The sequence below is a fragment of the Sus scrofa genome, chromosome 11, assembly GCF_000003025.6.
Source record: "Sus scrofa isolate TJ Tabasco breed Duroc chromosome 11, Sscrofa11.1, whole genome shotgun sequence".
Lineage (NCBI taxonomy): Eukaryota > Metazoa > Chordata > Mammalia > Artiodactyla > Suidae > Sus > Sus scrofa.
The window spans coordinates 19,642,026-19,667,776 of NC_010453.5; the positions used below are offsets into that span (position 1 = coordinate 19,642,026).

Here is a 25,751-nt window from a genome sequence, read left to right on the forward strand (position 1 = left end):
CAAAAGAAAACCTAAATGTTTTTGGCTGTTTCCCCTCCTACTAGGGCCCTGTATTAATCGGAAGTTCTCAAGGTGGTGTCAACATTGAAGATGTTGCTGCTGAGACGCCTGAGGCCATAGTTAAAGAACCTATTGACATTGTAGAAGGCATCAAAAAGGAACAAGCTGTCCGGGTATGTTGTATCCTGAAACATTTTTAGCTTTTGATTAGGTAATTATAAAACTTAGAATTAACTTTGAATAAGTGACATGAGGGACAAAACTTAGTAAAAAATTTTTTTGAGTGTCAAGGCATGTTAATATCTTGTTTGGTATTGAATGTTTTAGAAGTATCTAAAGTGTTTTTCTTTTTATCTTTGTAAATATTTTAATATGTATCTTTAAAAGATACGGATTCTTTTAAAATAGCCACTGTACAATAATTTCTTCATACCCTTGTTTACTTATTCATTCACATTCCCTAATTGTCTCAAGTTTTCTTCCTTTTACAATTTGTTTGAGTTGGGATCCATACAAGTTCCTTCACTGCTATTGGATAACATGTCTCCTAGGTCTTTTTCTAGTTTATAGCTTTCCTTTCCCTCCCGTTCTTCATCCATTTTCTTTCATTTGTTGAAGAACCTGGGGCAGTTATCCCTCATCATTTTTCACAGTCTGGATTTTACGTCGCCATGGTGGCATTTAACATGCTTCCGTCCCTCCTTCCTATCCTGTAAATTCTGTGGAATGGTGGGGACACTGTTGAATATATCCTGGTGATAGATCAGTGGTTTTTTTGGGGGGTGGAGTGAGGTTTATGGACACCTTTCCTCTTGGTGTATGCACATACACAATAAATTTTCCCTACAGGAGGCAAATTTCTGAGCCATCCTTGTGTGCCTCTTCCTCCCATCCAGTTCCATCATCCTCCCCACCCCACCCAAAAAAACCTGCAAACAAAAACTAAATGAAGTTTAATGTTATGGCCTGTGAGAGTTGCTTGGTAGTGTTTGTAATATTGCTGCTGAATTAAATTGTTTAGTTTGGATATAAAGAATGAGTGACCCATCTTCAAAAGAGGTTTGAGTATTAAAGTTTGACTGAAATTAACATATCTTATCAGGAAACTGTCAAAAGAAGCTTATGGTATTGAAGTACAGTAGAGCAGGAATTTTGACTGATACAAAGATATCCCTGATAAAGCATGAAGCGAGTCATTTAGGCAAGTGACTGGTATAAAGGTTTAAAGGGGACAGAGATTTGATTCATTAGGTGGTTATTTGAGAGTGATGACTGGAGACTTAAATTTAGATGAGAAACAAACCCTTGATTTACAAGAATACTTGAAGGAATAATCTAAGATTGTAGCTTTTTGAGTGATGGATGAACAGAAATAATACCCAGCACAATGCTTGACAAACTGATGTCATACTGGGTTGATCAGAATTCTGTTGCAGTTCGCAAATGTTTAAATTTAAAACAGTAGATTGGGACCTGTTGAAAATCTTTCTAAATGAAATGGTACTTTACTAATATTCTTTATTTGAAATGTCTTAATCCCAAATGACATTTCTTTTCTTTTCTTTTTTTTTTTTTTTTTTTTGTCTTTTTCGGGCTGTACCCATGGCATGTGAAGTTCCTAGGCTGGGATCAAATCGAAGCTGTAGCCGCCATCCTACACCATAGCCACTGCAACGCGGGATCCGAACTGTGTCTATGACCTGCACTACAGCTCATGGCAAAGCTGGATCCTTAAATGGATCCTTAACCCATTGATTGAGGCCAGGGATTGAACCTGCATCCTCATGGATACTAGTCAGGTTCCTTACCGCTGAGCCACAGTGGGAACTCCTCAAATGACATGTCTTAGTATGATCATCCACTTTATTTATTTGCATTTGACTTTTTGCAAAAGTCACATTCACTCTCAAAGAATTTAATGTTTTCTGTTATTGAAAGTCAGATGTATTGTAGCTTAGATAGCAATTGGAAGAGAGGAAGAAACTCCTTTGTAGGGTTCTCGAGGGACTGCAGCAGTTAGGATAAACATAGAGACATGTAGCTTCTATACCAGTGGTTCAGAATTGCTGATAGAACTTTAAAAATTATGGATTCTTCATCCCCTGATAGAACTTGTGAACCAGAAATTCTGGGTTGAAACCTTGGTGTGTGTATTTTTTAAAAAATTCTTCAAGGGAGTTGCCTGGTGGCTCTGGGTTAAGGATCTAGTGTTGTCACTGCTGTGGTGCAGGTGTGGTCCCTAGCCTGGAAACTTCTGCATGCTGCAGGAGAAGCCAGAAAAAAACAAAACAAAAACAAAACTCTTCAGGTGTATAGAATGAGAAATCTCTGCTCAAGACAAAACATTTCTAGTAGATTAGAAGCTTAAATACCTATAGCTTTTGCACCTAGCTTGTATTGGGTGCTCATGTGATTTTTGGATGAATGGGATAAGACCCATTTGACTGTCTTCATTGCTTGGTAGACACTCTTCATAAATTACCTAAAAGCTAAAATAGGGTGATTTGATGTTTTGGCCATTGTTTTTGAACCATTGGGATTTTTAGTCTAACTTTTATATGTAATTTTAATAAAGTATAAGCCTCTTCTTTCAGTTTAGGTTGGCTGTAAGGCTTAGAGGCAGTATGGAGGCTATGGAATAAACATGGGAACAGGAAGTGAATGGCAAGTCAATTTGACCTCTGAATCTCTTTCTTGTTTGTAAAATGGGCATACTACCTGCTTTGTGAGGATTTTGAAAAAAAAGTTTTCTTTAACCATCTAGTGATAGTAGCTGCTATTTCAGTGACTAATGTTTGACCACAGATGATTCAAGCTTACCATTTAGATGATAAACTGTAAGGTTTTTTTATTTGCAATAATTTAATGTTGATTGGATGTATATGACATCCCTGTAATAAAGAGACAAATTGCTTTCAGCTTGCACAGAAGATGGGATTTCCACCCAGTATTGTGGATTCTGCAGCGGAAAACATGATCAAGCTTTACAACCTTTTTCTGAAATATGATGCAACCATGGTAGAAATAAATCCAATGGTAGAGGATTCAGATGGAGCTGGTAAAGTATTTTCTTTCATCAAACATTGATTATCTATTTATCCACACATCGTATGCTTTGCTAAGGGAGTTAACCTTGTAAGGAAGTAAACTAATTCCTATGTAGAAGCTTATTTTATAATGAAAAGAGCGAATGTGAACAAATGTTGGAGACTCATTAAACAAACACTTTAAATATATATTTATGCACACAGAGAGGGGTTAAAGCTGCACTTACAATATGGAGGCCACCAGACACATGTAACAGTAAAATTTTTTTTTTCTTTCCCCACTGTACAGCAAGGGGATCAAGTTATCCTTACATGTATACATTATAATTACATTTTCCCCCACCCTTTGTTCTGTTGCAACATGAGTATCTGGACAAAGTTCTCAATGCTACTCAGCAGGATCTCCTTGTAAATCTATTCTAAGTTGTGTCTGATAAGCCCAAGCTCCTGATCCCTCCCATTCCCTCCCCCTCCCATCAGACAGCCACAAGTCTCTTCTCCAAGTCCATGATTTTCTTTTCTGAGGAGATGTTCATTTGTGCTGGATATTAGATTCCAGTTATAAGTGATATCATATGGTATTTGTCTTTGTCTTTCTGGCTCATTTCACTCAGGATGAGATTCTCTAGTTCCATCCATGTTGCTGCAAATGGCATTATGTCATTCTTTTTTATGGCTGAGAAGTATTCCATTGTGTGTGTATACCACATCTTCCGAATCCAGTCATCTGTAACAGTAAAATTAATTAAAATGATATAAAATTAAAATCTTTCTCACTTGTACTAGTTATATTTCAAGTGCTCTGTAGCTCCATGTGGTTACTGTATTGGATAGTACATATATAGAACATTTTCATCGTTGCAGAAAGTTCTTCTGGGCAGTGCTGGATTATAGTATCCAGTGCAGTAGGGAGTAAATAGTTGTAGTTTTGGGGAATTAGCCATTTTAGTCCCCCCCAGTTTCAGATGGTAGAGACACCGTAATTGTTACTGTGCAAAGGTGTGTTCTGTTACTGGGGTCCTTTTAATATTAGAGAAGTAAAATTACCTTGTCGCTTTGACAGCTTTTCTTTTACATACATTCAAAAGGTAAGTCAGGAAGTTCCCATTGTGGCTCAGTGGATTAAGAACCCGACATAGTGTCCCTGAGGATGTGGGTTTGATCCCTGGCCTCGCTTGCTGGGTTAAGAATCCAGCGTTGCCTCAAGCTGTGGCATAGGTCGCAGATGGAGCTTGGATCCAGTGTTGCTGTGGCTGTGGTATAGGCTCCACCTGTGGCTCTGATTTGATACCTGGCCCAGGAATTTCCATATGCTGCTGGTGCAGCCCTTAAAAAAAAAAAAAAAAAAAAGGCATATCAGATTTTGAATATCATGCCTTCCATGTATAGTTTTTCTAAAAATATAAGTTGAAGGAGTGGTTAACGAATCCGACTAGGAACGATGAGGTTTCGGGTTCAATCCCTGGCCTTGCTCAGTAGGTTAAGGATCCAGCGTTGCTGTGAGCTGTGGTGTAGGTCGCAGAGGTGGCTTGGATCCTGAGTTGCTGTGGCTCTGGCGTAGGCCAGCGGCTACAGCTCCTATTGGACCCCTAGCCTGGGAATCTCCATATGCTGTGGGAACGGCCCTAGAAAAGGCAAAAAAAAAAAAATATATATATATATATATATATAACATATATATATGTTGCTTTACTTGTAGCCTAAAATTTTCTTGGTATTTTATGTTAACTGCTTCTGTTGCTATAACTTGTTTGATTTTTTTTTTTTAAGTCTCTTTGGACATTTCTAATCTTCTTAAGCATTTGTAAATCATCTTTCATTTTCATACATCTAATTAGTTATATTTTTTACCATAAAAATCAATTTTTAGCTGGTCATTATATTGTATAAAGAAGAATGAGTAAATTCTCTAAAGATTATAGAGGTAATATATAAAAATGGAATTAATTTTTTAAAGAGTTGAGGACTAATGCACATTTTAAAAATGAAATATTCAATGAATGAGAGTTATCAGAATAAAACCGTTATTTCTTTTAAAAAAATATTTATTTATTTTTGTCTGCACCCGTGCAGCATTGGGGAACTTAACCCGCTGAGCCATATGGAAATTCCAAAACCATTATTTCTTGTGTTATTTTCTTGATCATGAAACCTGATAACTCTGAAAAAAGACTCCTGGATTCTATCCAACTGGACTCTTCCGCGGCATATGGAGATTCCCAGGCTAGGGGTTGAGATCCTTAACCCACTGAGCGAGGCCAGGGATTGAACTCGCAACCTTATGGTTCCTAGTCAGATTCGTTAACCACTGAGCTACAATGGGAACTCCAGAAGTAGAATTTTTGAGTCAAAGAGTAATACTATTTTTTTTACATGGTTTGATTATTGAGTCAGAATAATGACATTTTGAGATGTATTTTGTCAGGTTATTGTCTGAAAAAGTTTTTCTGATACACAGTGTCATTTCATTGCCTATTTGCTCCAGAAGTGAGTGTTGTAGTGTGTTTAATCTCCATTGAACTAATAGTCAGGAAATGGTGTCTTATTTTTCATTTTTTTGATTGGTAGTGATATTGAGAATTTTTCATATTTATTGAGTGTATGTTTCCTCAGTAGACTAAGAATTTTTTGTTGATGAACTTAGTATCTGGGTTAGTTTTCTATGGCTGCTGTAACAAATTACTACAAACTAGGTGGCTTAAAACAACAGATATTTATTCTCAGTTTTGGAAGCCAGAATTCCAAAATCATTGGAATTATATGAATTCAAGGTGTCTGCTGCTCTGCTCCCTCCAGAGGCTCCAGGAAAGTAGCCTTTCCTTGCCTTTTCTAGCTTGTGGCATTCCATTCTCTAACTCTGAGGTCTCCTCTTCTGTGTTTATCTAATCTCCCTCTGTTTCTCCCTGACACCTTCAATGTCACTTAGGGCCTACCCAGATAATCCAGAATAATCTCCTTACTTCAAGATCTTTATCTATCTTAGTCATAGCTGTAAACATTTTTACCGTATAAAGTAATATTCAAAAGTTCTATATATTAGGACCTGTTGTCTTTGGGTGGCCATTACTATGTATAGTACCCAAAGGAAATACAGATGGCTTTTTTTATTAATTTGATGAAAATTTATTTGCATGGCTGAAAAATCAGAACAGTATATCGAAGCATTTCTTTATCTCAAAATTTAGCTTTTACCCATCCTTGTCTACTCCCACTTCCTCTCTCTCTCTCTTTTTTTTTGTTTCTTGTGTGTGTTTCTAGTGTTTCTTTTGCAAATATAAACAAAGATAATAGGTTCTTAACTAACCCCTCAAAGAAAGATTACAGTATATATATACACACACACCCTGGTGCCTCTCCATGTGTATGAACTTTTTATATATTAAGGCTGTTGCTTGCCTGTCTGACATCTAATATATGTATTTTTCTAAGTTTGTTTATTGTTATTTAATTTTGTTTGAATTTTTCTTTTTTTGAACATATTGGAGCTTTTTTGATTTTTCATGTAGTCAGGTCTCATTTTGACTTCCATTGCTTTTCGGCAAAGATATTTTTTCTTCTAAGAAGAAATAAGACATTTTTTTTTTAATGGAGGTATTGTATTTCTTAGATTCATTTTTAGAAATAAATTTTTGGTTGCAATTTTGAATAGTATCCTTTCTGCCATTATATAAAATAAGTAAATATTCATCTTCACTGAGTTCTGCTTTTTATGTTTCACTTTTTAGTTTTTAAGCCTTTAAACTGGAAGGTTTTATTTTAGCTTTACTTCTTTTTTCCAAATGGTCAATTTTCCTAAAATCATTAAATAAAACATTCCCTACTGATTTTTGATACCCCGCCTTATTCAAGTGTCTGATTCCATGGATCTGATTTTTCTTTTTTGTATCATTGTACATTTATTTATTTATCTATCTATTTATTTATTTATTTTGCTTTTTAGGGCTGCACCTGTGGCATTTGGAGGTTCCCAGGCTAGGGCTCTGATCAGAGCTGTAGCTGCCAGCCTACACCACAGCCACAGCAATGCCAGGTCTGAGCCATGTCTTTGACCTACACCATAACTCATGGTCATGCTGGATCCTTACTTAACCCATTGAGCGAGTCCAGGGATCGAACCTGCAACCTCATGGTTCCTAGTTGGATTTGTTTTCCACTGTGCCATGATAGGAACTCCTCATTGTACATTTTAGTAATGAATGAGATAAGCTTCCTTCATATGCGTATTTAAATTTTTTTAGGGGGGCACTTATTCCTGTTTATTATTTTAGATTGGCATTGTTTAACCCTTTGTGGGTCAAGGACAAATTTAAGAGGTGCAGTGAAAACTGCGTGAAAGTGAGAAACCCTCACCAAGGAGTCCACACCAGTGTTACTCTGTGCGCATGTGCATGTGCTGTATTTTTCGCACAGTCTAGAGGTTCTCAACTCCTTGAAGCCTTTGTTCCTGCTTTCTGGTACTTGGATGTCGAATGACTAACTCCTGTTGCTAGGCAACCTTTAGAATCCTTTTGTCAGGTTTCCAAACAGATCATGCTAGAATTTTAGAGAGATTGTTTTAATCCTATACATTGTGGGGAAAAATTAACCTCTTCCTAGTAGTTAGTTTTTCCAACTAGAATACGTTATTTTCCCATTTATGTAAGTCTTGATTTACATCTTTTTAAATAAGACTTATTTTCTTTTGGTAGGTGTTATATTTCCTTTTAGATTTGTGGAGATATATTTTGTTGCTGTTTTGAATAAGATCTTTTCACCAGTGTATTTTCTTACTAATTACTGCTAAAATACAGAGACTATTGGTTTTGTTCTTCATTTGTAGATTTTAATTCTGTCGTTGTATTTGTTTTTCTTAGTCTTTGAAAAAAACCTCTACTCCATTTTAGCTTGTCTCCCGTGTTTTGGTTTATTTTCAGTTTCTTCTTTCATAGTTTTGAATTTTGACCATACAAAAGAGGCATTCTGAGTATACTCTGGTTTCCTACAGCAAAGTTTTTAAGAATATATTTTTAGGAGTTCCAGTTGTGGCTCAGCGGTAACAAACCCAACTAGTATCCATGAGGATGTAGGTTTGACCCCTGGCCTCACTCACTGGGTTAAAGATCTGGCGTTGTCATGAGCTGTGGTGTAGGTCACAGATGCAGCTCGGATCCCACATTGCTGGCTGTGGTGTAGGCTGGCAGCTGTAGCTCTGATTCAATCCCTAGCCTGGCAACTTCCATATGCTATGGTGCAGCCCTAAAAAGAAAAAAAAAGAAAGAATGTATTTTCCCTCTATTTAACAAAAACATGGCAAGTACTGTGTGCCAGACATTGTTGTAAGAACTTTTCAAATAGGGACACCCCTCCATAGATTATTAAATGTTTCAAACAGTTCTGTGATGTAGGTACTATTAACTATCCTTATTTTATAGGTTAGAAGACTGAGTTACCCAAAGGTTACATGACTTGGCCAGGGCCACGTGGCTAGTAGAGATGGGCTGTGAATCCAGTCAGATGCAGAATTTGTATTCTTACATATGACACAGTTGTATAACTCGGGTAGTTTTGGTAGAGCAGTATATCTGCAGTACTGGAGTAGGAAGAGATTAGTGATAAGACAGTCTTTTAGGTTAGGAAGCTGTAGCAATAGTCCAAGCAGAAGGTAACAGAGGCCTTGGGTTACAAAGGCGGTGGGAATGGAAAGAAGACTTTACAGATACGTCCAAGCTCAGGCTTTGTTAGTGGGTCTTCATTTCTCACAGTACCTTCTTCATATATTTGAGTGGAGGCTTTGGAGCAATGTAGACTGTGTGGTTATAAACATCTACAGATTGTTAGGTTCGATTTATAAGGTACCTATTGACTTTCAAAAGTAATATTTTGAAAGTAAAACTTGCGAAAATTTAGGTATTTGTCTCCTTTGGTACTAGGTTACCATATGACAAGATAAAAGTATACATTTGGGGAAATTATCATAGTATTACTTAAAATAGTTTAAGAACTTTTTTTTCTTTTTTTACTTCTTAGGGCCACACCCATGGCATATGGAGGTTCCCAGGCTCAGGATCAAATCAGAGCTGCACCTGCCAACCTGTGCCGCAGCCACAGCAACACCAGATCCGAGCCTCATCTGTGACCTACACCACAGCTCATAGCAACTCCACATCCTTAACCCACTGAGCAAGGCCAGGGATCAAACCCGCATCTTCATGGATCCTAGTCGGGTTCATCAACCACTGAGCTATGAAGGGAACTCCAGTTTAAGGACGTTTTGAATGACTAAATTTAGAATTACTTCCTATGTGCCCAGTTGTTTTGGAGCATATCTGCTGCAGAGAATCAAGAATACCTCTTAATTTGTACTGGTTTAATTGTTTGAATAATTGTAAGAGGAAAACTTACAGACTCTAGAGTTATTTTCCTAGTAATGCTCTGAAAATACGTGGACATATATAAATAATATGTTTGATTAGAATTGCTTAGTTTGTCATACCATTGCTTAAATAGTTTATTGCTTAAATAGTTTATCATACCATTTATCATACCACTGGGGTTTCTGAGAGATCTTCCAGTGATTACCCATCTTCCTAGCCAGATTTCTAATTAAAATGGATCAAATTACACAATTAGACTTAATAAATCTATTCAGAGAGGAGGCTTTAACAGGGCAGTCCTTTCAGTCAGAGACTCTCCCTTGGGAATAGCAGTTGGAAATGCTTGCTCCCTGTGGGAACCTTACTCCCAGAGGAAGAAAGATTGAGCTGAATCACATGCCTGGTTTTAGAATATCCAGATTAACTGAACAGATGCTTTGCTTCCCTTCCTCTGGGAAGAAGTGAGTAGAGAGGCAGTGAAAGACAGACTGTTAGACCAAGCGAATCCTTCGAGTGAGAAAGGCAGCATCAGGAGTGGGGAAGATTTGATTCACCCCCTTCCCAGCATTCCTACGTGTTTTCTTGACCCCCTGAGCTATGGTCTGTTAAGGTGGATGTGGAGCTCTTGAGAGAGCAGCTGTCTGGGTGGTTTCATTCGGACTTTGATGATAGTCCAATACCAGCCTTTGTTCCTTTAGATATTCTGGGAACACTTAATAGGTAGTGAGGATTTTCACCTTCAGAAATTTCTAAAATGGGTCAAAATAATACAATAAAATCAGCTGTGAGAAAGTGATATGCTCAACTCTGAAAATTTATTCTTTGCTGTTTCTGACACTGTATCGTGTCTGGGTAGGTTGTCTGTTGGAGTATAGAAGTTCATCAGTGAGATTAAATTATGGCGTTAAGATTCTCTGAAATCCTCTAATGGTAAACTGCATAAAGACCCACCTGGATTTTAAGGCCAAATGTGATGAAGTCCAAAGGACCTGGAGAACTAAAATCCTAAGCCAGATTCTCTTATCTGAGTTAGAAGTTCCAAGAAATTAATGTTCTTTCTAATTTCTTGTATATTTTGATTAAAAGAGAGGTTATGAATTCTAGATAGAGTTTAAATTCTTTCAGCTATGGCAGTTTGGACTGTCTCTCATAGGAATGGATTGAGTTTATTCATGGTCTCAGAATTATTTGTATTTCAGGTCTCTTAAGTGCTTTGCTTCTAAAAGTGTACAAAATGTTGATAATACGTTTATCACAGCTTTGACCCCCCTCAATTACCAAATTTGAGAAGAAAAAAAAAAACAACCAAAACCCCCAAAACCTAAGTCATTCCCACTGCCAGGAGCCCCAGGCACAGCTTTGTTCCCAGAACCATGTACTTCATTTTATCAAAGGTTCATGGCACAAAATCCGTAAAAGCTGAGTGAAGGAGAGTAGACTGATATTAGACTTACCAGGATGCCAATTGTCCTGATTATTTTACCTAAAGACTTAAGAGCAGTTGGGAGAAATCTCCGAGCAAGAAATTAACTTTGGCCTGGGCCATTTGTGATTTCTAGGAGGAGAAAAACAGTGTGTACATTTCTTACCGTCTTTTGAACACTATGGATTGAGTATGGGCTCTGTTTACAAATATTGCAAACCCTTACTGCTAGCAGAGTTGTCAGGGTCCTGCTGTGGTACTGCTTTTAGTACTTGGCTGTCAAATGACTAACTCTTATTGCTAAGCAGCCTTTAGAAAAACTATGTCAGGTTTCAAAACATCATACTAGACTTTTATTGGAATTGTATTAATCCTATAAATTATTGGGGAAAAATTAACATCTTCCTAGCAGTTTATTTTTCTAACTAGAAATACATTATTTTTCATTTATGTAAGTCTTGATTTATATATTTTTATTTTTATTTTATTTTATTTTTTGTCTTTTTGCCATTTCTAGGGCTGCACTCATGGCATATGGAGATTCCTAGGTGAGGGGTCTAATTGGAGACATAGCCACCGGCCTACACCAGAGCCACAGCAATGCGAGATCTGAGCTGTGTCTGCACCTACACCACAGCTCATAGCAACACTGGGTCCTTAACCCACTGAACAAGGTCAGGGATCTAACCCGCAACCTCATGGTTCCTAGCTGGATTTGTTAACCACTGAGCCACGACGGGAACTCCTATATCTTTTTAAATAAGACTTATTTTTTGAAAGCAGAATTGCTGGAACAATGCCTTTGAGTTGGGGCTCAGGGCCCAAGCAAAGGAGTTAGCTAGGAGTATGGTTAGTTAATTCTTGGTAATAAAAAAGAAATGCTTTTGAGGGTACCCCCCCCCCATTCTTCTTTATCTGTTGCTTAAGATAAATGTAGAACCAGTAACTTTGATGGGGCACTTTTAATTCTCAAATATTCTTTTTCAAAAAACAGTTTGAATTAACTGTGAACATAAACTGAAATACCTTCAGTAAGTAACAAAATGTGTTTTTCCTCTAAAGTAAAAAACATTTGATTATTGCACATTTTATTGTGTCTATCTTGAAATTAAGATCACTTTCCTGTTTTTCCTTCAAAGTGCTGTGTATGGATGCGAAGATCAATTTTGATTCTAATTCAGCTTATCGCCAGAAGAAAATCTTTGACCTGCAGGACTGGACCCAGGAAGATGAGAGGGACAAAGATGCAGCGAAGGCAAATCTCAACTACATTGGCCTAGATGGAAATATAGGCTGTCTAGGTACCACATTTTTTTATGTGAGAGTTGAATTGGCTAAGCTTAATTTAATTTCTTTATGTTTGTCACTTATACAAATTATTTCCCTCCTTAATAGTAAATGGTGCTGGTTTGGCTATGGCCACAATGGATATAATAAAACTTCATGGAGGAACTCCTGCCAACTTTCTTGATGTTGGTGGTGGTGCCACAGTCCATCAAGTAACAGAAGCATTTAAGCTTATCACTTCAGATAAAAAGGTAAGAGCAGAGCTTATGTTTTAAAATTTGAATGATGAGAAGTAACTTGATTAACTAGTAAATGTAGCTGTAATACTAGTTGAGCATCAAAATTCAAAAGTCCTCTATAATTTGGAAAAATTTGCTAAAATCAGTGTAACATAACTAGATAGAAAGGTAAAGTTTTCTACTGTGATTTAGAAAATGAAGTGAAAAAATACTGGATAGCATTAGATAATACTATAAATGGTAGCGACTTGGTGTGAGAGCCCATTCCTTTAGAAAAAAATTTTAGGTATATTGACTGCAAAAGTCTAGAAATCTGGAAAGTCTATAAAACTAAAAAGAAAATAAAAATCATCTCTAATTCTATCCAGAGATAACTTTTGTTACTATTGATTTATTTTCTTCATGACTTGTTAAATGCATATATATTTCACACCCACACACACATTCAAATGCATTTCATATGTGTCTTTCTAGAAACAGTTTGAGATATAATTCATATGCCATATAGTTCACCCATTCATACCCATATTTTGAGTCTTTTTGTTTTTTTTTTTCTTTTTTTTTATTGCTCAAATGAATTTATCTCATCTGTAGTTGTATAATGGTCATAACAATCTGATTTCACAGGATTTCCACCCAATAGCCTGAGTCTTTTTGACTAAAATATCTTGAGCACTTTTTGTGTAAAGTATTATTCAAAAACACTCATTTTAATATTTGTACAATCTGTCGTATAGATATTTCATAATTTATAACTATGCATTTCTAAATGATTATCACAATACAAGAGATGTGAAGCATTGTGATCCAAGAAACATAAATATTATCATGTACTAGATTTTTTTTTAAAGGAATATATCTACTGTGTGGCCAGTGTGAGTTTTGTAAGGGCTGTGGACAAATAAGATGACGAACCTCACGTAACCAGTCTTACTGAACTTAGACTAAGTTTGTTATTCGTAGGGATCATAGTTTACTCATTGTTGCTTTTCTAAATGGCTGGCATAATGCTCAGTGCATATAGAGGTCCTCAATAAATATTTATTATTGATGATGCTGACTTTTTTTTTCTTGGTCTTAGACTCTAGAATTGTTTTGAAAAGTTTTATTTTACAGGTCTTTTCCTTTGAGTCTATAGACTGTTATTAGCCATATTCAGTTTTACAAAGAGCATTAAATATTAAACTGAAATGAGATACAAAATGTACTTTATTTCTTTGGTTTTATAATTTTTTTAGAAATAAACTTTATTGAGATTATATTTCTATAGTTTCTTTTGACAGAAACTCTAAAAGCAGAATATTATCTAATTATCTAATAGTTCAGTACTTACTAAGGTGAACTAGAATTCTAGTTAATATTTCTAAGCATGGCTTTTAGAGCCTATGTACAAGAATGGAGAAGCATATGAGGAGTTTTGGTGCTGGACTGACACAGAGGGCATTGGAATTGGAAATGGTGACAGTGTGGATAGCGGTGAAGTGGCGGTATATATATTATGTCCCTTTGTGGTGGACACCATGCTTGAATTTGGGAATGCCTGGTCCTTCCTTTGAGGCATTTATAGTTTGACTAGGCGGGTGAACCGAATATAGTGCTGGGGAAGAACAGAAGACAGAGCTGGTAACTGGGAAGATCAGGGTGGCCTCCATGGAACAGATGATGACCTGAACTGTGTTGAGAATTGTATGAATTAGGCAAGGGGAAGGAAGTAGGCAAAGGCATGGAGTCCAGAGAGGGCCACTGTGTTCATGGAATGGTTAAGATGCTCATGTGTAAGAATACAGCATTATTGGGGTAAATGATATGAAATAATTTTGGCAAATTGAGGCCAAGTTGTGAAGATCCCTGTAGCTAAGGAGTTTTGAAGTTAACCCTTGTATCTCAGCACATACACAAATACATATATCATATACCTCCTCCTTGAGAGTCACTGCTGAGGCCCCTGCAACCAAGTGCAGGCCGTGCACCTGCACATTCCTTATCAGGGGGAAAAGGGCCTCCACACACAGAGGAAAGAGACAGCAAGCATCCAAATCAAAAGCAGCCCTTATGCCAAAAAATAGTAAACCCACGCAAGCTACCCAAGGATGCTGCCGAATATAAATAGCCCTTCAAGACTACAGTAGATAATTATTTTCCCTAAACTCACAGAGTAAGAAAAATATAAGCAAAACGAAGAAGTGTAGGAACCATTCCAAGTTAAAAGAACAGAAGATTTCCCCTGAAGGAGCAAACAATGAGACTGACCTCTGCAGTCTAAGAGACACTGAGTTCTTCAAAAAGGAGGTAGTGAAAATACTGAAGGAATTAAGAATGGCTATTGATAGTAATGCAGATTACTTTAAAAGGGAACTAGAAACTATAAGGAAGAGCCAAGAAAAATGAGAAAATTCAATTGCCAAGACAAAAGCTGAGCTAAAGGCATTGAATAGCAGAATGAATAATGGAGAGGAGTGACTAAGTAACTTGCAAGAAGATATAGGATGGAGGAAATCACAATTGGAAAGTAATCACTTAAATAAGCCCATATACAGATCAAAAAGAAAAACTGAATATGACGATAAACACAAGGAACAGCAAAAGGATAAACATGAAGATGGGAGAAAGGACATGAAGATCGTGAAATGTGGGAAAGAAGAGGAAGAAAATACAGACTTTTTTTTTAAGAATGTGTTTGAGCCTATATGACTATCAGGCTAAAACAAGCAGATATAGGAAGGGGTTAACATACTTGAAAAATAGGGAAATCACACATCAAATCCAGGCAATAGATTCACAAAAACCAAAAAGAGGACACAAACATAAAATTGAAGAAAATTATACAACCAAAAAAAAGAAAACAAAACAAAGGACATTCAACTGATAAACAAGGTTTAAAATGGCAGTAAATACATATCTATTAATAATTATCTATATGTCAGTAGACTGAATGCTTCAATCAAAAGACATAGAGTGGCAGACTGGATAAAACAAGAGCCTACAATATGCTTTCTATAAGAGACCCTCTTTAGGTCAAAGGACACACATAGATTGAAAACGAGAGGCTGGAAATTCCCATTGTGGTGGCACAGCAGAAGTGAGTCTGACTAGTATCCTTGAGGATGCAGGTTTGATCCCTTGCTTCACTCAGTGGGTTGGGATCCAGCATTGCCATGATCTGCGATATACATCGCAGATGTGGCTTGGATCCTGTGCTGCAGCTCCGATTTGACCCCTAGCCTGGGAACTTACATGCGTGCTGCAGGTGTGGCCCTAAAAAGCAAAAAAAAAAAAAAGGAAAAAAATGAGGGGATAGAAAAAGATATTTCATGCAAACAGAAAGACAAAGTGGGAGTTGCTATAGTCATGTCAGAAAAAATAGATTTAAAAAAAAAAAGGCCATAGAGAAGGACTTTATTTAATGATAAAAGGATCAATTCAATAAGACTATATTATAGTCATCAACATATATGCCCCTAATATAGGAGCAACCAAATACATACACAAATACTAACAGCAGTAAAAGGATAATCTGATGGGAATACAATAATAGTAGGACACTTTAACACCCCACTCACATCAATGGACATATCTTCTAGACAGAAAATCAACAAGGCAACAGAGATCCTACATGACACAATAGAACAGTTAGACTTAATTGATATTTTCAGGATATTACATCCCCCCAAAACAGAATATACATTCTTTTCAACTGCACATGGAACATTCTCTAGGATTGCCCATATACTGGAGCACAAAACAAACCTCAACAAATGTAAGAGTATAGAAATTACTTCAGGCATCTTCTCTGACCCATAATGGCATGAAACTAGAAATCAACAACAGAAAAAGAGAAGTGAGAAAAAACATGGAGACTAAACAACATGGTACTAAAAAGCCAGTGGCTCAACAAATCAAAAAAGAAACTAAAAAATACCTTGAGACAAACAACAGTGAAAATACAACCATACAAAACTATGGAATGCTGCTAAGGCAGTTCTTAGAGGGAAGTTCATAGTGTTACAGGCATTTCTCAAAAAAAAATTTCAAACAAGCTAACCTACCACCAAGAATTAGAAAAAGAAGAACAAACAAAACCTAAAGTCAGTGGAAGGAAGGAAATAATAAAGATCAGACAGGAAATAAATAGAGATTAAAAAAATAGAAAAAAGTCAATAAAACCAAGAATTTGTTCTTTGAAAGGGTAAGCAAAATTGACAGACTTCTAGCCAGGCTCACCAAGAAGAAGAGTGAGAAAACCCAAATAAGGACTAAAAAAGGAGAAATCTCAACTGATACCACAGAAATATAAAAAACCATAAGAGAATACTCTGAATAATTGTATGCTAACAATTTTTTTAACCTAGAAGAAATGGGATACTTTCTAGAAATATATAGCTCACCAAATAAGAATACAGTCAGTAGAATTGAAATTGAAATGGAACATGTAATTTTAAAAAAACAAAAAAACTCCCTACAAACAAAAGTCTGGGACCAGATGGCTTCACAGGTGAATTCTACCAAACATACAAAGAAGAATTTATACAGATCCTTCTTAAATGTTTCCAAAAGATTGAGGAAGAAGGAACACTCCCAAAGACATTTTATGAAGCCATCATCACCCTAATACCAAAACCAGGCAAAGATATTGCTAAAAAAGAAAATTATAGGCTAGTATCTGTTGACTGTAGGTGCAAAAATTCTTAAAATTTTAGCAAACTGAATCCAACAACACATAAAAAAAATCATATACCATGACCAAGTGGGATTCACCTCAAGTTCACAAGGTGGTTCAACACACTATATTAACAAAAGAAAAGTAAAAAACCAATAATCATCTCAATAGATGCAGAAAAAGCATTTAACAAAATTTAACCTCCTTTCATGATAAAAAAAAAAAAACCCCACAAAAGTTAGTATTGTGGGAATGTATCTCAATCTAATAAAAGCTATATACAACAAACCCACAGCTAATATAGTACTCAATGGAGAAAGACTGAAAGCCTTCTCTCTAAAATCTGGAACAAGGATGCCCACTCTCACCACTTTTACTCAACATAGTACTGGAAATCCTAGCCATAGCAATCAAACATATATATATATATATGTTTTATATATATATATATATATATATATATATATATATATATATATATATAAAATCCAAATTGGAAGAGGTAAAATTATCACCATATGCAGATGACATAATATTATATATAGAAAACTCTAAGGACTCCACAAAAAAATCTACTCAGCCTGATAAATGAATTCAGCAAAGTAGCAGGATACAAGATTAACATTCAGAAATCAGTTGCATTTCTGTATATTAACAATGAAATATTAGAATAGTAATATATTAAAAAAAAAAAAACCTTTAAAAATCTCACCAAAAGCAAAAACAGAAAACCAACCCAGGAATAAATCTGACCAAGGAGGTGAAAGATATATAAGCTGACAAGTATAACACATTAAGAAAGGAAATTAAAGAGGATTCAAAGAAATGGAAAGATATCCCATGCTCCTAGATTAGAAAAATTAGTATTTTTAAAATGGACATACTACTCAAAGCAGTCCACAGATTTAATGTGATCCCTATCAAATAACCCATGACATTTTTCACAGAACCAGAACAAATAATCCAAAAATATATGTGGAACTACAAAAGACCCAGAGTTGCCAAAGCAATCCTGAGGGGAAGAAACCAAGCAGGAGGCATAACTCTCCCAGACTTCAGACAGTATTCCAGAGTCACAGTAATCAAAACAGTGTGGTATTGGTACAAAAATAGACATTGTTACAGTGGAACAAAATAGAGAACCCAGAAATAAACCCAGACACCTATAGTCAATTAGTCTTCAACAAAGGAACCAAGAACGTAAAATGGGAAAAAGACAGTCTCTTCAGCAAGTAGTGCTGGGGAAAGTGGACAGCCACATGTAAATAAAGAAACGGGAACACACCTTCACACTATGCACAAAAATAAGCTCAAAGTGGCTTAAAGACTTACATGTAAGACATGATATCATAAAACTCCTAGAAGAGAATATAGACAAAACATTCCCTGACATAAACCATACAAATGTTTTCTCAGGTCAGTCTCCCAAGGCAATAGGAATAAAAACAAAAATAAACCAATGGGACCTAATCAACTTACAAGCTTTTGTACAGCAAGGGAAACCATTAAAAAAAAAAAAAAAGTGAAAAGACAACTTAGGGAACGAGAGAAAATAGTTGGAAATGATGCAACCGACAAGGGCTTAATCTCCAAAATATACAAACAACTCATACAACTCAAGAGTCAAAAAACAAACAACCCAATCAAAAAATGGGCAAGAGACGTAGAGAGACATTTCTCCAAAAAAGACATACAGATGGCCAGTAAGCACGTGAAAAGAGGCTCAACAATGTTAACTGTTAGAGAAATGCAAATCAAAACTACCATGAGTTACCACCTCACAACAGTCAGAATGGCCGTCATTAACAAATGCTGGAGAGGATGCGGAGAAAAGGGAACCTTCCGACACTGCTGGTAGGGATGTAAACTGGTACAACCACTATGGAAAACAGTATGGGGGGGCTTCAAAAAACTAAAAATAGAACTATCATATGATCCAGCAGTCCCACTCCTGGGCATCTATCCAGACAAAACTGTAATTCAGAAAGATACATGCACCCCCTGAGTTAATAGCAGCACTATTCACAATAGCCAAGACATGGAATCAACCTAAATGTCTGTTGGCAGATGAATGATTAAGAGGATGAGGTACCTATATATGCAGTGGAATACCACTCAGCCGTAAGAAATGATAATGACATTTGCAGCAACATGGATGCAACTGGAAATTATCATATTAAGTGAAATAAGTCAGAAAGAAAGACAAATACCCTATGATATCACTTATATATGGAATATAAAATATGGCACAAATGAACCTATCTACAAATAGAAATAGACTCACAGACCTAGAGAACAGACTTGTGGTTGCTAACGGGGAGAGAGTGGAGGGGATTGGGTATTTGGGGTTAGTAGATGCAAACTGTTATATTTAGAATGGATAAAAAATAAGGTCCTGTTGTATACCACAGAGAACTGTATCTAGTTTCCTGGGATAGACCATGATGGAAAAGAATATAAAAGAATATTTAAAAAAAGAATGTATATGTATGTATTACTGAGACCCTTTGCTGTACAGCAGAAATTGGCAAAACATTGTAAATTAAGTATCCTTTAATAAAAAATTACAAAAAGATGAAAAATGAAAAAAATCATTAAATTCATTTTTTCTTTTTTTGGGGGGTAGCATGGGGAAGAATTGGTTGGAACTTGTGCCTGGAGAGAATCATTAGTTGGTGATACTTTTTGTGCTGTTAGAAGCAAAGTAAAGAAATTTAGTATTTGTGAATGAATGTGTTAAGTTTGCACTGTGGTGACTATGCCTAGGAGATAGTTGTAAAGATATTCTTCCTATAATGCTTGGATGTATATTGGAAAGTCTTCAGTGTATTGAGAAAAGTTGAAGTGTTAGCAATTGGTAAGATGATTCATGCAAGTGATACTCGGAAACCGAGAATGGAACCTCGCTCCCCCACTCAGTGTTGAAGGATTGATTTAGGAAGGAAGACACAATAAAAGAGGGAGAGGACAATCTGAGAGAGAGTTGCAGATCAGGAGAGAGTGGTTGCGACATCACTGGCCAGGGTGAAGAGTTTTGAGAAGTAAGGGAATGGGCAGTAGTGTCTGATGCTGTAAGAGCAACCATGTAGAATAAACTGAGAGAGGTAATTGGGAACCTTAGTAGGAACAGGAGAGGAGAGGGGGCCAGGGGCCCGGTTGCACTGGGTTGAGTTGTGACCGAGAATTGAGGGTGTGGAGTCATAGAGGAGAGTTACTATTCCAGGGGGTCTGTGGAGGCACAGAAGGACCTAGAGTGCTAGCAGTTAAATGGAGGTAGGATTGAGAGTTGTGTGCTAGATGTTTGTGTGTTTGTGTAGAAGACCGAGAAGGTGGGCTCTCTGTAGCTGGAGGGAAAGAAGCGATTTGAAGATACAGAAGAGTGTGAGTATGGTTTAAAAAAGGGAGAAAGACCTGAGGAGACACAGTGTGGTAATTAGCAATGAGGTTAATTTTAGAGAGGAGGTTACTTCTTCTTAAGGTGTTTGGAGAAAGGAAGATGATGGGCTAAAAGTTAGAGGGTTTGAAGTAGCATAGGAGACCCATGAAGAAAGTTGAAAGATGTGAGTCGGCCTCCTAAGGTGTGAGTCAGACTATTAAGGAAAAGATTGCTGGTGAATCATTATTACACTGTTCTTCAGGTTATGCTAGTGTTTCAAAGGTCTTCATTTTTTTTTCCCCCTCACTCTTTTGCTTTTTCTTGAAGTTGTAATGGATAAACGAATAGGCTGGAATTCTCCAAGAATGCGTTATTTGAATGGGGATGGCAGGTAGCCTGGGTATGAGTGGCTCGGAGGCAGTTTCGTATGCACATGACAGTCTCGTTGGCTTGTTCAGCTGTAGCTTCCAGGCTGCGTGGTGAAGCTCATCAGATTGGTGGAGATTAGAAGGGGGTTGAGGGACTAGAAGCTTTGAGAGGGAAAGACTGGGTTTGATGGAGTTAGAGGTGGAAGGTGTTAAAGGTGAAAGGAGAGGAGATTGAACGAGAGTGGGATTTACACATTTGATGCCCTAGAGACGTTCATTCTGGTCATGGCAAGGATGTGCCCTTGGTCGTAACCAGTTCAAGTGGACGGGAGGTAAAAGTGAGATCCAGTCATTTGAAGGCTTGAGTGCTGGCTGGTGCCTTGTGGTGCTTACTGTAGCTGTCTGGAATGAGGTGGGCGGGAGAGAAATGGGCCACTATCGATTCTGTTCCATTATGAATTTTAGACCTTCATTTCTTGAATCTAGAAATAATAGTGGTAAAGATAAGGACTGCCTAGTGTAGCTCAGCGTGTCTCTACTTTTTTCATGCCGTGGCTTTCACAGAGAGTGATGTTTCGTTGGGGCATGAGGGGTAGGTGGGAAAGGTTGCTTGTTGTCAGAGGCCACTGGCTCAAGGCACCGGCTATCCAGGACCTTCTTAGCTGTTGTAAGGGGTGAAGGGAACGATGTCTTGGTGCGGCTCTAACCCATTTGTATCTCACTGGTTGAGAAGTTCTGGGATAGCTGAATGAGCTAAGTAAGCCGCCTTTTTTTTTTTTTTTTTTTTTTTTCGTGATTCAGAACTAAGCCTCTTTTTTAAAAAAAACAATTAAGATTTTTTTGGGTAGAGGATAGAACAGTGATTCAGACTATCAGTGTGATGATGAAAAAACACTGACCCGGACAGGCCCTGAGGTTTCGATGTGACATGTAGGCAGGAGTGGGCGTATAGATGTTGAGTGATCTTGAGGGCCTGGTTTATGTGAAAAGTTGGTAGAGTAGATGGAGGAAAATGAAGATATAATTGATGAGCCCTAAATTGGAGATGCCACATGTGGTGTTGTCTTACAGCATGGTCTGGGAGAGTCATGTGGGTAATGGCCACACTCAATAGGAAACAAGCAAATGGAGTCAGGAGGTCTTGTTCATCTGGGGCAGGAGGGAAAAGACTCTGAGCCAGGTGTTGAAATTACCCAAGGAGGGGAGATAAGTTTTGGTGGGTGGTGGACTTCAGCAGTGAGAGCTGCGGGGGATGGCTGGTTTGAAAATGTTTTTATGGAGTTAATTTTTTTTTTTTTTTTTTGCTATTTTAGGACTGCACCCATGGCATATAGAGGTTCCCAGGCTAGGGGTCAAATTGGAGCTTCGGCTGCCAGCCTACACCACAGCCATAGCAATGCAGGATCCGAGCTGCATCTGCAACCTAACAACACAACAAGGCCAGGGATCGAACCTGCATCCTTATGGATCCCGGTCAGGTTCGTTAACTACTGAGCCACGAAGGGAATTCCTGTTTTTTTTTTTAATAATGATTTTTATTTTTTCCATTATAGTTGGAACAGCAAAGTGACCCAGTGGAGTTTAATTTTTATCATAAGGCACAGATACTAATATTTTCTTGAGAAGGAAAGACAAATACTTATTCTCTGAAGATTTTAATCTACCGAAATATTTTATTTACAGGTACTGTCTATTCTGGTCAATATTTTTGGAGGAATCATGAGGTGTGATGTTATTGCACAGGGTATAGTCATGGCAGTAAAGGATTTGGAAATTAAAATACCTATTGTGGTACGGTTACAAGGTGAGTGTAAAAGATATCTTGCAGTTATTCTATGAACCCTTAAAAGTTCATATTCTGAGGAGTAAAATATAGTTTTAAATAGCTGGTTTTTTTTTTTTATGGCTGCAACTGTGGAGGTTCCCAGGCCAGGGATTGAACCCTCACCATTGCAGTAACCCAGGCCACTGCAGTGACAGCGCCAGATGCTTAACCGGCTGCACCGCAGGAGAACTCCTAAATAGCTGTATTTTTAAAATAAGAGTCTCTCTATATTTTTTAAATAAGAGGAATATTTAAAAAAAAATTTTTTTTTGTCTTTTTAGGGCCTTACCCACGGCATATGGAGCTTCCCAGGCTAGGAGTCAGATTGGAGCTGTAGCCACCAGCCTACACCACAGCCACAGCAATGCGGGATCTGAGCCCCATCTGCAACCTACTGTTCCTTAACCCACTAAGCAAGATCAGGGGTCAAACTTTCATCCTCTTGGATACTAGTCAGATTCGTTTCCAGTGAGCCATGATGGGAACTGTGAGAGGAATAATTTTAAAACATACGTTAAAGTATTTTTAACATTGGGGCAAAATTTTTCGTAGTTTTACTTGGTATAAGTTGATACATTATTTATTTGTTGTGAGTTCTCTTGAATTCTGACTTGTCTTAATCACTATTAATGTGCTAAGGCAAAGAATTTCACAAGATAACTCTAGATTTTTACATTGTTTTCTTTGATTTAGAAGCATTTATATTAAATGGTGGAAGTAGGTTGAAATGCATACTTTACATTGTGACAAACATTTTAAATGATTTTGTGTAGATATTTAAAACATAATTATATTTGCATAAATCATTTCCAGGTACACGAGTTGATGATGCTAAGGCACTGATAGCAGACAGTGGACTTAAAATTCTTGCTTGTGATGACTTGGACGAAGCTGCTAAAATGGTAAACAGGCTATGTTAATTTAAGGGTAAATTTGCAAAGTGTATGAAAAATAATTGGTGTTTCACCTAAATACTAGCAGTGTCGAACCCCGTATACCTATCACCCATCTTAAACAATTATCAGCTCATGTCCAATCTTATCTCATCTTATTCTTACCTACTTTGTTTCCTGCCCATGATGATTTTGAAGCAAGTCCCAGACATTATATAGCATTTCACACATATCATCATGTATCTATAAAAGGTAGAGATGTTGATGATATAAAGGAATTATTATTATTACTTGTTTCAGATGGGATAGTGGTATTTTATTTATATTTTATAAAAATAGTCTACTCATGTATTGAAATTTCCCTGATTCTCTTAAATGTTTTTTTGCTTAGGTTCTTTGTTAGAATTAGGATCAGAATAAGTCTATGCATGGCAGTTGGTTAATATTTCACTAAATTTCTCGTCATCTGTGGATTCTCCCTTGCCTTTTTTTTTTTCCCCTTAAGTTTATTTGTTGAAAAAACCAGGCCGGTAGTCCTATAGTGTTGCCTGTAGTCTGGATGTGAATGATTGTATCCCTGGGGTGTCATTTAACATGCTCTTCTGCTCCTGTATTTCCTGTAATCTGGTAGTTCAGTCTATAGGGTTGATAATATTTATATTTGATTTTGGGAAGCAAGGAGCAAGAGTATTTTATAGTTGATTTTGTCTAATTCCATAAGGAGGAATATAAATACCAGATTATTTCTCTTTGTGTAATACTAGCAGTCATTGACACTCATAACTTAGATCCAGTATTTTGTTTATGCAAAGTGGTGATATTCTAATTCTGTGATTCTTCATTTATTATGTGGAATACTTCTAAAAAGTGAAACTTTCTTGTATCAACTATTTGTCGTTATGAAGTACATTTTGCATAGGGAAAGCAGGACTTACCTCTTTGCTTTTATTGATGAGTTTTCAAAGTAATGATTTTTTTCCATTATGGCCTACAAAAGTGACCTAGGCTCTTGTTTCTTAGTTTCTGTTTTTAGGTGTGTGTCTTGCGTTTGTGTGTGTATGCATATGCTATTTGAACTCATGGATTTAGATATTATTTGATGTGGTTCAATCCATTGTAGTTATTTTTATTGATGCTTAGATTATCCCATCTTGGGTCAGTGGGAACCTCTTAAAAGTTGAGTCCTTTGTCCTTCCCACATACCCTGTGATATGCTTTCTGATATTATGAGATATTTCAGGCTCATCTTTACATTTCTTGCTGCAGACTTGGAATCAAACAAATGGCATTTAGGCACCACTATTTAAGTGCTAAGGGTACTTGTAGCTATTGGGCTGTTCATTGTTTCTACATTTTAAGTGGCAAATCTAGGAAAATATGTATTTTTTAAAGAGAGAAATACCTGAGAACACATTGGTATTTCCAGTGCAAATCCAGGAGTACAGTTTTTTTCCTTTCTTTAGCTGATATCTGTTTTTCTCTTCCCATTCCATATAAAATATTTATTTGCTTTGTCCCTCAATATAGACATGAACGTTTTACAATAATAATACTAATAATATGATGACTGAAAGCAGCTCAGCATTTGCATGTGCAGTTCTTTCTGTCCTTTGAAGTATTCCCCATGATCTACTGGATTTTAAAATTCATGTGAAATAGTTCTCTGTTTTATCCCACTTTGATACACAGTTAGTTTCATTTATTTACTTTAAAGGAATTTATTAAAAAATTTTTTGTTATAAATATTAACATGGTTCCAAAGTCAAACTGTAAAATAAGGTATATTCAAAGAACCTAGCCTTTATGCCTCTTCCTTTTGGTTCCTTCTCCACAGGTAACCAGTTTTTTTAAGTTTTTAAGAATTTTTTGGTTCATCTTTTCACTATTTGAAAAACACAAGCAAATAATATATGTGAATATGTGTGTGAATATATGTACATATATGTGTACATATGTCTCCCCTTTCCCGCGTTATGTGATGGTAACATGTATTTTACCTCATTTCTTCTCCTTAACACTATATCTTGGTCCACACTCTCTAGGAGATACAGAAATGTTTCTAAGTGAGAACCTTTGATTCTTTCCCATCCATGTTTATAGATGGTTCACAGAATACTCTTTGCAGGTATATGGTTTAATCAATAAATAGGCTTAAGATTTGCCAAGTTAATGTGATATCTTTCTATAAGAATAATAAAGGTCTTACTTCCTTTTTTGGGACATACTTGGGTAAAGTAGTTAACTAGGAAATGAAATTCAACTGCAGTTTAGAGACAGAGGATC

General features: G+C 36.7%; 1 protein-coding gene across 2 annotated transcripts in view; it reads left to right on the top strand.

Moving 5' to 3' along the window:
* SUCLA2 (succinate-CoA ligase ADP-forming beta subunit) overlaps nucleotides 1-25,751 on the top strand; it is a 54,253-nt gene that overhangs the window by 25,611 nt on the left and 2,891 nt on the right. For both annotated transcript variants that reach the window (XM_021065584.1, XM_021065585.1), the window contains exons 5-10: nucleotides 45-173; nucleotides 2,920-3,058; nucleotides 11,963-12,124; nucleotides 12,219-12,361; nucleotides 22,434-22,554; nucleotides 23,389-23,477. In XM_021065584.1, coding sequence (XP_020921243.1) covers nucleotides 45-173; nucleotides 2,920-3,058; nucleotides 11,963-12,124; nucleotides 12,219-12,361; nucleotides 22,434-22,554; nucleotides 23,389-23,477 — 783 coding nt within the window. The remainder of the gene's footprint in view (nucleotides 1-44; nucleotides 174-2,919; nucleotides 3,059-11,962; nucleotides 12,125-12,218; nucleotides 12,362-22,433; nucleotides 22,555-23,388; nucleotides 23,478-25,751) is intronic.